Source organism: Poecilia reticulata, linkage group LG21, assembly GCF_000633615.1.
Source record: "Poecilia reticulata strain Guanapo linkage group LG21, Guppy_female_1.0+MT, whole genome shotgun sequence".
Classification (NCBI taxonomy): Eukaryota; Metazoa; Chordata; class Actinopteri; order Cyprinodontiformes; family Poeciliidae; genus Poecilia; species Poecilia reticulata.
The window spans coordinates 874,313-885,662 of record NC_024351.1 but is presented as its reverse complement, the minus strand read 5'-3'; the positions used below and the strand labels follow the sequence as shown (position 1 = coordinate 885,662).

Genomic DNA, 11,350 nt, shown 5'->3' with positions numbered 1-11,350 from the left:
GGGCCGGACGGGCTGGACGGCCGCTCGGCGAGGAAGAAGCCGTCGCTCCACTGGCAGCCTGGAAGGTTTCAAACGACGTCTTTGGTTTTGGGTTTATGTCGCCTGGCGGATCGGGAGCAGAGATGTTTGGACTCAATCGACACATGGGTGAAGCTCGGCGGTGGCAGCATCATGTCATTCAGATGTTTTAAAACATTTCAAGATACGAAGCAGGAAATGGAAGGAGTTTCAGAGCGGACCAATCAAAGTCCAGAACATCAGGGGGCGGGGCTAACAGACAGGAAGTGGTGGAGATGGGCATCCATCCATCCTAATCTTGTGTGATTTTAAATTGAAATTAAAATCTCCCATAATTTTTAAGTGAAGTTTTGAATCTAAACTTTTCTGAACAGAGAGGAATAAATCCAGGAATTAAAATGTGTAATTTTGACGTCTAAAGCATCCAGGATCAGCTGAGGCTGTAATCCTCCTAACAGCTCAGAGATCAGCTGCTGCGTCCTGACTGACCTGAAAACAACCAACAACCGTAAAAACGATGAAGCTGGAGAAACAGAAACTAAAACCAGGAACGTTGAGTTTAGTGGGAATTCGTTCCCAGACTAGGCTTTGTGTTGAGCTGAGCTGCAGTGTGAACGTGACCTCGGTGGGATCGGACAGTGACCTCTTCGCGGTTCCACGGACGGCGTTGCAAAGAAGTGGGCTCTGCCTCATTCATATTAGCGTCCAGGTCCAAGATGGCCGCAGAACCTGGAGGAACCTTCTGGAAGTTTAAGCTGGCCTCAGGAATACGATGGACCAGCTGGAAAGAGAGTACACCCAAATGATCCAAAACGTCTCCGGTTCAGCAAAGGCTGGAGATCAACGCATGCACCAAGTCAACATGCAGCTGCAATGGTGGGGAGCGGCAGGGAGGTCCAGGTTCTGCTGGGGTACGGCGCCAAGTCGGACCAGGGAGTGCAAGAGAACCCAGCCACAGCTCCATGAACCAGTAGAACCAGTTCATTACCAGCACAGGCTGATGGAGACTCATCAACAGAACTAAGGGTGGAGCTGGAGGCTGTGGGACACGAGGACACAGAAACTGGAAACACTGGAGGCTCTGAGTCTACAGAAACCACTGAACTCAAAACACAACGTTTCTTCAATGAAAACATTTTAAACAAAAAGTTTACAATTATTTATTGTGTCAATATTTTAAGGAATATTTTTGAAAAATCACATAAATTAATAAATACTGACTTTTCCCTGTAGAGCAGTAAAACTTAAAATCGCTGTGGCTCATCAAATAATCTATCAGCTGATTGGTTAATTAGCTCAGTGCTAGCCCCGCCCACTGACTGATGCTGGTTAGTTATTTATATTTTAATTAGTTTTATTTTGTAATTGCAGACTTCAGTTCAGGTCCCTGTGGAAAATGAGATCCAGATTTCCAGGTTTACCTGGTTAAATAAAGGAAATAAAACTAAAAAAATACATTCAGATGTTGCCGAAATAATTAAAAAGTTAAATATGCTTTTGTAAACTATATATTTTATACCTAATTTTTATATTTCTTTAATGTTTTCATAATTTATTGCAGGTTTGGTGTTCCTGTATGAACATCAGAAAATCTCACAATTCAATAAATGATTAACTTAAATCTACATTTAATAAGTCAAATAAAATGAAAAAAATATTAAATCAATAAATTTATGAATAGTTATTTACATGTCTTAATAAAATAATGTAAAAGTTTAATAAGAATGTGATTTTAATACACTGAAGACTAAAATATGTAATGTTTTTGTATTTATTCACTTTATTTTGTTCTGTATTGTAAAATATTTGTTAAAGTTTCATTTATTTATTAAATAATGGTCATTTTTGCCTCCATAAATAAACTTCTGTCCACAGGAACGTGGAAGCAAAGCTACTGTGTAAAATAAGGTGATTGTGCCTTTCACTCTACGCCGATGATACACTGATTTATGTGGTAGCGGTGCAGCAGTGCAGTGCAAGGATCAATAGTTAGTCAAGGTGAGATTTGATGAAGGTGAATTAATTAAGCTGGAATCAGCTCAGATGGAGAAAATTAAATTAGTAAATTTGGCACAAACAACCTTGGTTGGATGTGTTTAGTCTCAGGTTGAACTGAATATTCATCCAACCGACTGACTCCAGCTTGGTGCTCTGGATACTCAAGACAAGATGATGACAATAATTCAAAAGTGCAGAACAATCCAACACAGTGAGATGGGCGTGTTAGGATCGGTGGAGGGGGAACCGGTGGAGGGGGAACTGGTGGAGTGGGAACCGGTGGAGTGGGAACCGGGGGAGGGGGAACCGGTGGAGGGGGAACCGGGGGAGGGGGAACCGGTGGGTGATGAGTCAGAGTTGGACACCTGAGCCGGTCGAACTCCGTGGAGAAATGCAACACATGGCGTCTTTGCAGAAGAACAAACATATGAAAGGTTGTAAGAGTCTGAAGCAGAATGAAGCTCCTGCAGATCAACCTGCAAACAAACAAACAGCTTCCTGCATGACCGGACCAGCGCCACAGCGGAACACCGAAACAGGAGCGTCTAAACTGGGAACACTGGGATGAGATGAGGTAGCTTTACTGGCTGTGGGAGTGTCTGGAAAATCAGACACATTTATCCAGACTTAAAAATGTATAGAAATGTGAAAGAAGAGAACATCTGGTTATTGATACTGCCCCCTGCAGGTCATGGATAGATGTGCGTGTTCCCAGTTTTGGAGGCCATGGTGGTATGGTGGTAGTGGCCATGTTGGGAGGGTGTTTGATTCCTACCTCCTCCCGGGCAGAGATGGTGGAGCCTGGCGTGTTGGGGAGTGAGCTAGGGGATGTGGCGGTGGGAGGAGGATCCCCGTCCCCAGCAACGTCATGGATCTCCTTCGCCAAGATGGCCAGATCTTTGGCCAGGTCCTGACTGAGCCTGCAGTCGAAAGGCAAACCAAACTATCAGTGGATGCCTGAGAGATGGAGAGCAGCCGATGGCAGCAGAGCTCTTACTTGGCGATCTCAGCGCTGTGAGTGGACCAGTTCTGGTACGGGTCGACGTCGTTCTGGTCCTCGTCCTCCTCGGTTTCCAGGGAGACAGACTTGGTTCTGCTGGCAGCTGTTCTCTGGCTGCGCTGTGATTGGCCAGCGGTCATTGAATGAGTGGATCGCTTCGCTTTGGAGAAGCCAGTGTTTGTGTCGTATTCTTCCTCAGAGGAAGATGAGAAGTCTGAGCCCTTCTGTTTGCGACGCAACCCTGAAAAATAATCAGCAAAAGGCATCAACTGTTTATCTGCTTGGATGGTTAAAGTCTAAGCCATAAATAACGAGGTTTGAGCCACAGACACAAAGGGACACACACTGAACCTCCAAATCCAAAAGAATCACAAAATCAAATCATCATATTCGGCAAAACAACAACACAAGCTAGCAAATACATGTCAGAAAAGCTAACACATAGACCAAGGGTCCTCAACTCGTGTTCTTGGGGGCCGGTGTCCTGAAACTTTTAGATGAGTCCCTGGTCCAACAGACCTGAATCAAATTGCTGAGTCACTGCCTCAGTTTGCAGTCCAGTTCTTCAGTGTCCTGCTAACGAACTCTTTAGTGACTCAGGTGTGTTGAAGCAGAGACACATCTAAATGTTGCAGGATACCGGCCCTTGAGGCCTGATTTGAGGATCCCTGATAGACTCACCACCACTGGGGTGCTTAACTCCGCTTGATCGGGTACGTGACAGTGTTTGCTTCACCGGAGCTCCGCCCCCTTTACTGGCTGCCTGGCGAGCATCACCAACAGACGTCTTCCTTGCTGTGACAGCTGGTTCGCTGTTGCGACCAGAGAAGCCAGACCGACTTGTCGAGGACTCGTTGTCACTTGGAGTCGTAAATGAGCCGGTTCTCTTCCTGGGCATTGCCAAGATGTCCAGCCTGGACAGCTTCTTACCTTCAGCTTTAGGGGGTGCGGAAATGTGATCAGAGTTCTGGGACGTCCGATCGGTCTCTGTACCCTCGTTGTCTGAGGCGTCACCGAGGCGGGCGCGTCGCAGCATGGATGCTCGAGTTGGCCTTGGTGCTGACAGGCTGTTAGAACGAGTTAAAACCTGTTGAGCTGCTGACTTAGGTGTCTTTCCATTGTCCTCTTTCTGTAGAGGGGCAATAACTTTCTTGGTACGGCTGGATGGATGTGAAATTTCGTGATCAGATGAAGTAGTTTCAGTCCAGTTAGGTGCAGTACCTTGTTGACCTTCGGATAAATCCAGAGAACCACGGTTTCCTGTACTGCGGCGCATCTGGAAACGCTTCGTTGCCTCTGCCTTGCTTGGTACGTCAGTTGTTGTCTGTGTGCGTCGTTTCTCAGAAAGCCGCTCTCGAGCACTTAGCTGTCGACCCTTTTCTTGGATAGACGGGCTAGAAGAGGACTTCTCCTTCTGAAGGCTGCTTATAGCAGGTCGCTTTTTAGACGTGGAGTTAACAGGAGCATTTTTGCTACTCACCTGACTCACAGTGCTAGCTGTATCCACATCTGATTCACCAGAGAAAGAATCATCCATGTGGGTGGAGGAACCCTCTTTCTTTGAGCTACGACCAGAACCAGAAGAATGAACCTTGGTGTCCAGAGAGGACAGCGCTCCCTCTGACTCCTGAAGGAAGGGCTGTGTTTCCTGGATGCTCTGTTCCATATCTCTAATGGAAGGGTGGCTGGAGATGTGGGGAAGCTTCTTCATCTGGACGTTGTCACTGGGTCGATCTTTGGTGAAACTTTCTTGACGGACGATGTAGCTGTCTTTCGTAGGAACAGAGTCTTTGTCTTGTGTTTGGAGGTTTGGAGCGGAGTTGTTGGGTTTGACACCTGTCCTTCTTGGTTCATGTCCACTCAAGTGACGGATCAAGACTGTTGTTGGAGGAGTTTTAGCCGGAGGTTCTCGAGTCCTCTCACCCTGTATGGGGCTTCGGGCCTGTTCAGGCTTGCCTGCATGATCCTCAGCACCAATGTAGAAGAAGGTGGATTTGTTGGTTGGAGAAACTTTCTCTTGAACTTTAAACTGATAGCCAGGAGCAACTGGGGACACGTTTCCGGTAATTACATCAATTTTCTTTGCATTAACCAGAGCGGGTCCATCCTCAGAGCGACTGGCATCGCTGAGACTGTCTGGGTCCACATCGTCCTGAACAGCTAGGCGCTGGGTGGAGTCTTGGGAACAGGGAGGAACGTAAACTCTATCCACAGACTTATGACCTTGGTAGGATTCATGCCGTATCAGGATGCTTGGAGTGACACTTTCCACCTTGTCTGGAGGAACCTGAGGCAGCAGCCTTCTGGTCCTGGAGCTGTGGCTCGTCTCTGACTCTGAAGTGTCATAGCTGTAGCTTCCCACTGACTGACTCATGTAGCGCAAATCTGTAAAACAACATTCTGTTAGCTCAACTTGGGTCACTATTATCCTTCAATTTTAATACTTTTCTTCATGTTACAGACTCATTTTTGAATAGATTTGTGTATTTTAATCCACAGCCCTTTACATTATATACTTGTTTTTGTTTAATTAATGAGATAAAATGTTGAGTACCTTCGAGACATTCCCCTTGAGGAGGAGTAGAACCAGGTTCGGCATAGCTGTCTGCCAGACTGGCCCACCGAGAAACCCATTTAGGTCCTTCAAGATCGGCTGCGTGAATCTGAACCTAGAACACAAACAGTGATGAACAACACGGCCCAACACCAGGATAACAAAGAACCAACCAAGACCGGGCAGAAAGAAATTAGTAACACGAGGAATGGAGCACAAACACCAGTGTGCATGCTCTTGGACAACAACATGCTCCAACAATTGTCCTGGGTCTTTTCCAGTGTTACCTGCATGGGACCTGTTGGGGGGGCACTGACAGCTGCTGGGATAAAGCCATGCAATAGGTCCATACTGGTACCATCACCAGGCAAGGTATGGTGCTCATCTTTGCCTTCATGTATGACAGGTCTATAGACTCCTGTGGTCGCGCCACTGTACTCTGGAGAGTCAAGGACGCCAAACACCTGTTTGGCACAGGGCATGCATGAGACGGTGGTGTGACCACACAGGAGGAAAAAGCAAGAAGGACAAGAAGTTTCATGCATCAGTTGTTACAATTAAACCTGTTTTCTTGAAGGTAAGAAATATACAGTTCACACTGATGTGTTGACTGATGGTCACTGTGACTTCACCTGATCGATCATGTTGCGGGCCTCCTCCACCTCCTTGTCTTGCGACTCGGTCTCTATGGTGTAAGTCCCGGCATCACTCAGGCTGTCGTCTTCCTCGTTCCTCACAATCCTCTGAGAAATTTTGGGGTCTCCCCCATGGACTCCCAAAGACAACATGGGGGACATGTGTGGTCCAGATGGATGGCCAAGAGGAGCCACCTGGGCTGGACCAATGGCCGGTTTGACGGACTTTGAGGCTACTGGAGGTTGTAACGGGGATGAGGGGTAGGAAACTGAAGAAAGTGCTGGAGGTTCCTGTGGGGAAGGGATCTGGGCATGAGGGGGTGAAACCATCACAGGTGGGGCAGACATCGGTGGAGGAGAGACTTTGTCTCTGGTTGGGGAGGAATCCTTCTGACCAGAGTCCTTCAGGAACTCTGCGGCAAACTCCTGGGCAAGCTTTGACTTCTTCCCAACACTGCCAAAAGGTCTGATGATGATGCCCGATGAAGAGCGAGAGGAGGAGCCTGACGAACCCGATTCCCCTTCTGTCTTCTCCCGCTTTAGAGAGCTTGACCTTTGAGGGCCACTGTGGCCCTGACCCTTCAGGGGAACCGTCACCTGCTGGGTGGGAGGGATGTGTCCATGCATCGATGCCGGCCTCTCGCCGCCTTTCCGTCGCTCCATCTTGGCCTTGAGGGTGGAGTAAGAGTCGCCGTGAGCGGGGTTGTGGGTGAAGGACTGTGAACGCTTCTTGCGCGGGTTGTCGTCAAAGAACTCGATGATGAAGGCCTGCTGGGTGAGGTGCTCAGACAGTCCCTGTTTGGACATTTCTATGGGCGACGGTGGCTGGGGAGGGCTCTGGGACAGGAGCAGGTCAGGCCCCACAGTTGAGGCAGGGGCCTCTCTGGGCGGAGAGTACTGCAGCACATGCTGGAGTTTCTGTGCTGGAACTGGCTGCTGACTGGACTGGACCGTCTGCTGAGGTGCATCAGGCTGCTCTGACTGGACAGAGTGCTGGGATTTACTTTTGGCTTTGAGAACCGGGTCTTCAGAGTCACTCTGGGTTCCATCCTCATGATGATGACCTGGTAAAAAAATAAACTGATCAATACACTTTTATGTTTAAGGGTGCATTCCCACCAGTCCTGTTTAGTCCTCTTTAATCAAACTCAGTGTGTTTATCTAGAAAGTCCAGTTCGTTTGTGGAGGTTTAAATGTGCAATCGACCAAAAACCAAACACCAGGATACAAACCTTGGTCTGGGTTCAGTTGAAGTGACCTCTGGTTTGGTTTGAATGCATATGTGAACGCCAAGTGAACCAGAGAGCGCTCCAAAAGCAGGAAGTGGACTACTGCGCAGGGCATTCTGGGTAAATACAACCAAAGCAAATGTGCTAGCCTAGCGCTAGCAGGAGAAATGGCGTCTGGTCTGTAGCCAAAGACAGAAAAGAAATCCTCCAACAGCTAAAATCTGATGCTACTCCGTTTTTGTTTCCGTTTGGTGAAGAAGGAAGTTGCTCTCAGTGTCTTCAGAGGTTTTTGTGTCGTTTCCTTCAGTGGTTCTTGGTGCAGCGCCTCCACAGGCCAGGAGGGGAACAGGGTGGTTTGACTCAGAGCAGCTGGAGGAGGAGCAGATGATGGAGTTCTGGTCCCAAATCAAATCGAGTCTACTGGACTATCATGTGAGAAATGAATTATCTATGTTGCTAAGCAAATATTTATGTTGGATCTAAACACTTAGTTATCCTGATAAATATTTATCTGGCAAGATAAATATTTAATTTGAAACTGACATTTGTAAATTAATTGAAAAAATAATCCCCATTTTTTCTCTTATAACCGGCTAAATAACCTGATGGCACCGCACACAGGTGAACCTGTTCAAACAGCAAATCGGCCAATCACATGGCAGCAACATGGTGCAATCAGCTCAACTTTGTACTGGTGGTCATAATGTTTTACAGCATCATAGTAATACCAAAGCAACCTCTCTGACCTTTAAGGGTCTTGATGTTCATGGCGAGGTCACTCTTGGTGCTGTAGACGTCCTCGCATGGCGGATGCCTCCTCATCATGCTGACATCACTGTGGACCAGCCAATCAGCCACCTTGCTCTGCGCTGACATCATCTCTGCGGGTGCAGTGGTGGTGGCGGTCTTGGCAGGGGTCGCCTGACCCTTCCTCTGGCGAGTCGAGAACTTGGTGACGTGGTCTTTGATCTTGATCTTGCCGGGCATGCAGTCGTCAAATTCAATGGTGAAGGAGGCGTGGCTCTGCACGACGGGCGGGGTCGGGGTTGGCGGGGAGGGCGGGGCGTTGGGGGCGTCCGTGTCCTTGGTGGGGATCTCATGGAGCTCCGCCTCTGAGGTTTTCTGGTGCTGGAAGTCCTTGGTGGGAATCTCGAAGTAGCTGGGCTCGCGGTGGTAGGAAGGGAAGACGATCTTTGGTTGGGCGTCGGAGAGAGCGCCAGGAAAATCTGGTTTATAGACACGACAGCTGATGAGACACGAATCCTCCAGATGTTTGATGTTCATTCAACCATCTACCTGAATGAGGCTCATCGCTGCCTTGGACTTTATTCCCATAATCCTCCTCTCCCCACCAGGACGGCTGGCCATACAGAGGCGTGGGCCGACTCACCGGGGTTTCTGTCACAAACACACACATTTACCAAAAGATGGTTCTGGAAACACATTCCTGTCTACATCCAAGTAACCATGGTGGGCACCGCTAACTTAGACGTTAGCTATGCTAACCCCACAGCATGAACCATAAGGATTAGCTCCAATAATCTACAGTCTGTTTAGCGCTAAAGTCAACCATGGTGATGTGAGCAGTCTCTCAAAACTATTTATATGTGGAAATTACCTTGCATTTGTTTTATTAACACTCCTTTTTATGTATATCTGTCCTGTAAACTGGGTGTTTTGTTTTGCATGGAGCATTGCTGCCATCTGTTGGACTTTTAGGGAACTGCTTGACTTTTATGTTATTTAATCAGTTTGCTAGCGGTACAGCAGATGGACACACGTAAGTAGTGTTCTATTACAAAACGAGCCTTTATGTTAACATATGAGAAAAGAAGTAACTTGTCTATTGAATTTATGTTTAATTAGTTCTGGAAATATCTGCAGGCGGTTTGATTATGTGCTACGTCATTGCTAACTAGCAGCCGTTAGGCCGTTACGTAGCATTGCAGCTCATAGCATTCTGAGGTAGCATTGTTGTTGAACTTCTTTCTAATGTATGTATCTGAATGTAAAACACGTCTGTAAGCTGCTCTGAGCTCATCCTGAGTTATTTTGTGTTTTGACAGTTTCACTCCATTCTACATGGAAATAAAGGAAGAACTAATTAATCCTGACTCGTGTGAAAGGAGTTTGGCTGATGGTTAGTTTTGGTACAAGACACCATAGCAAGACAATATCATTCATTCATTTGTTGTAGAATTTATGATGAAAAGARAATGAGAAGAGGAAACGGAACTGCTGTGTACGGTCTTCACTCATTTCAAAATAAGAGCATGAATATAAATATTACGAATCCTTAACAGTCGAACTTTGTTCAAAATGAAGGTTTACCAAACAGGGTTAACCCTAACCCAAATAAATTAGTGCTTTACGTTTTATCTGGAACAAAATCTTTACAGGAAGCTAAGTGTGCTAAACGTTTGTAAGGTTAGCAAAAGCAGTAAGTGAAACATTAACTCTGCTATTAGCGGATTAGACGGTGAGTGAGTGTCTGTTTATGGGACAGATGTTTTGGAGGGAACCAGTCCATGCGGGTCAGGTTCTAAGGACCGAGTCCAGAGTCCCAGACACAAGAACAAGTCTGCAGGTAGAAGGAAAAGACGGCAAAAAGGTTCCTGTTGTCATAATCTGTTATGTTGGAGATTAACTAAAACTGCAGATCAGCAAAATGTGCATCAGGTCATCAGGAAATCCCTGAGTCAGCAGCAGCTACTGGCCAGCTGACCGGACCGGCCGGGTTCCTCTCGGTTTCCGGGTTCGTACCTTGTGTGATGCTCTTTGTGCTCGTCGACTTGTCGCCTCGCTGTCCCTCCTCTTCATCGCTCTTCCTCCCCTCTGCAGCCTTCAGGCTCATCTGCAGCTGACTGCTGTACTTCTCATGCTGTCAAAACCAAAACGTTGGTTTGAGCTCCAAGTTCTCACCCGGCGACCCGAAAGCACAAAGTCAGTCAGGAAACACAGAACCAGGACAAATCCAGAGGAGAAACGGATTCAAGCTCTCTGACAGCTGTTCACCTCTGACCTGCTGGCTTCATAAGTTAATACTTTACTTTCTGTTTTCTCCACTTATTGAATAAAACTACATCACCCAACATGCCTGGCTGTTCTTTAAAGAACCTGCTTCTGTTTCCATGTTTTAATTTCATATTGCTGGTATTCTGATTAAAAGCATGCTTTTCATTTTTTTATACATTAAAAGAATCTGTAACGTTTCACTAAACAAGATAAAAGAGAAGAAATGTGCAGCAGCAGCAGAGCAGGAAGCCATGTTTCCCTCTCGGCACTGTTCCTTTCAGAATCTGATGCGTTTTGTGTTCTGGATCAAATTTACATCAGTCCACTAGAAAGTAGATGAAATAATAAACCAGGTTCCTGCATAAGGATCCAGCCAGCAGATTAAAATGTGACCCGACCTTCAGCGCCTCCTCCGGGACTTTGTGTTGACTTTTCTCCAGAACGTAGACGTGAGAATGTGAAGAGGCGGCTCAGGAAAAACTCAATCTGCATGAACAGGAACGGTGAACACACACACACACACACACACACACACACACACACACACACACACACACACACACACACAGGGAAGGATATCGTATCCGAAGCGGATGATGTCGGACAGTTTGAGTGTGATGTAGGTCTGATCAGGGATCCGCAGGTCGTTCACAAACGTCTGCAGGAAAAATGAGAAATCAGATTTGATCTCTGATCCAGTTTATTAATAAACTACAAAATACTCGATCAAAAATTATCAAAAACTCTAGAAAATCATCGGATTTGATATTAATCGACTCTCCAATGTGTTCTTGCAGCTGATTGGCAGAGAGCTGTGATGTCACGGGGTGGCGGGGCATGCTTAGAGAAACGTGTGTGTGTGTGTGTGTGTGTGTGTGTGTGTGTGTGTGTGTGTGTGTGT

General features: G+C 46.8%; 1 protein-coding gene across 1 annotated transcript in view; it reads right to left on the bottom strand.

Moving 5' to 3' along the window:
- The window catches only part of LOC103457120 (centrosomal protein of 170 kDa protein B-like), a 19,143-nt gene that overhangs the window by 5,407 nt on the left and 2,386 nt on the right, over positions 1-11,350 (bottom strand). The window contains 13 exon segments of the mRNA XM_008397069.2: positions 662-799; positions 2,382-2,423; positions 2,792-2,936; positions 3,014-3,257; positions 3,698-5,401; positions 5,571-5,685; positions 5,858-6,034; positions 6,203-7,269; positions 8,181-8,718; positions 8,720-8,832; positions 10,198-10,315; positions 10,848-10,906; positions 11,029-11,139. Of these exon segments, the coding sequence (XP_008395291.2) occupies positions 662-799; positions 2,382-2,423; positions 2,792-2,936; positions 3,014-3,257; positions 3,698-5,401; positions 5,571-5,685; positions 5,858-6,034; positions 6,203-7,269; positions 8,181-8,718; positions 8,720-8,832; positions 10,198-10,315; positions 10,848-10,906; positions 11,029-11,139 (4,571 nt within the window).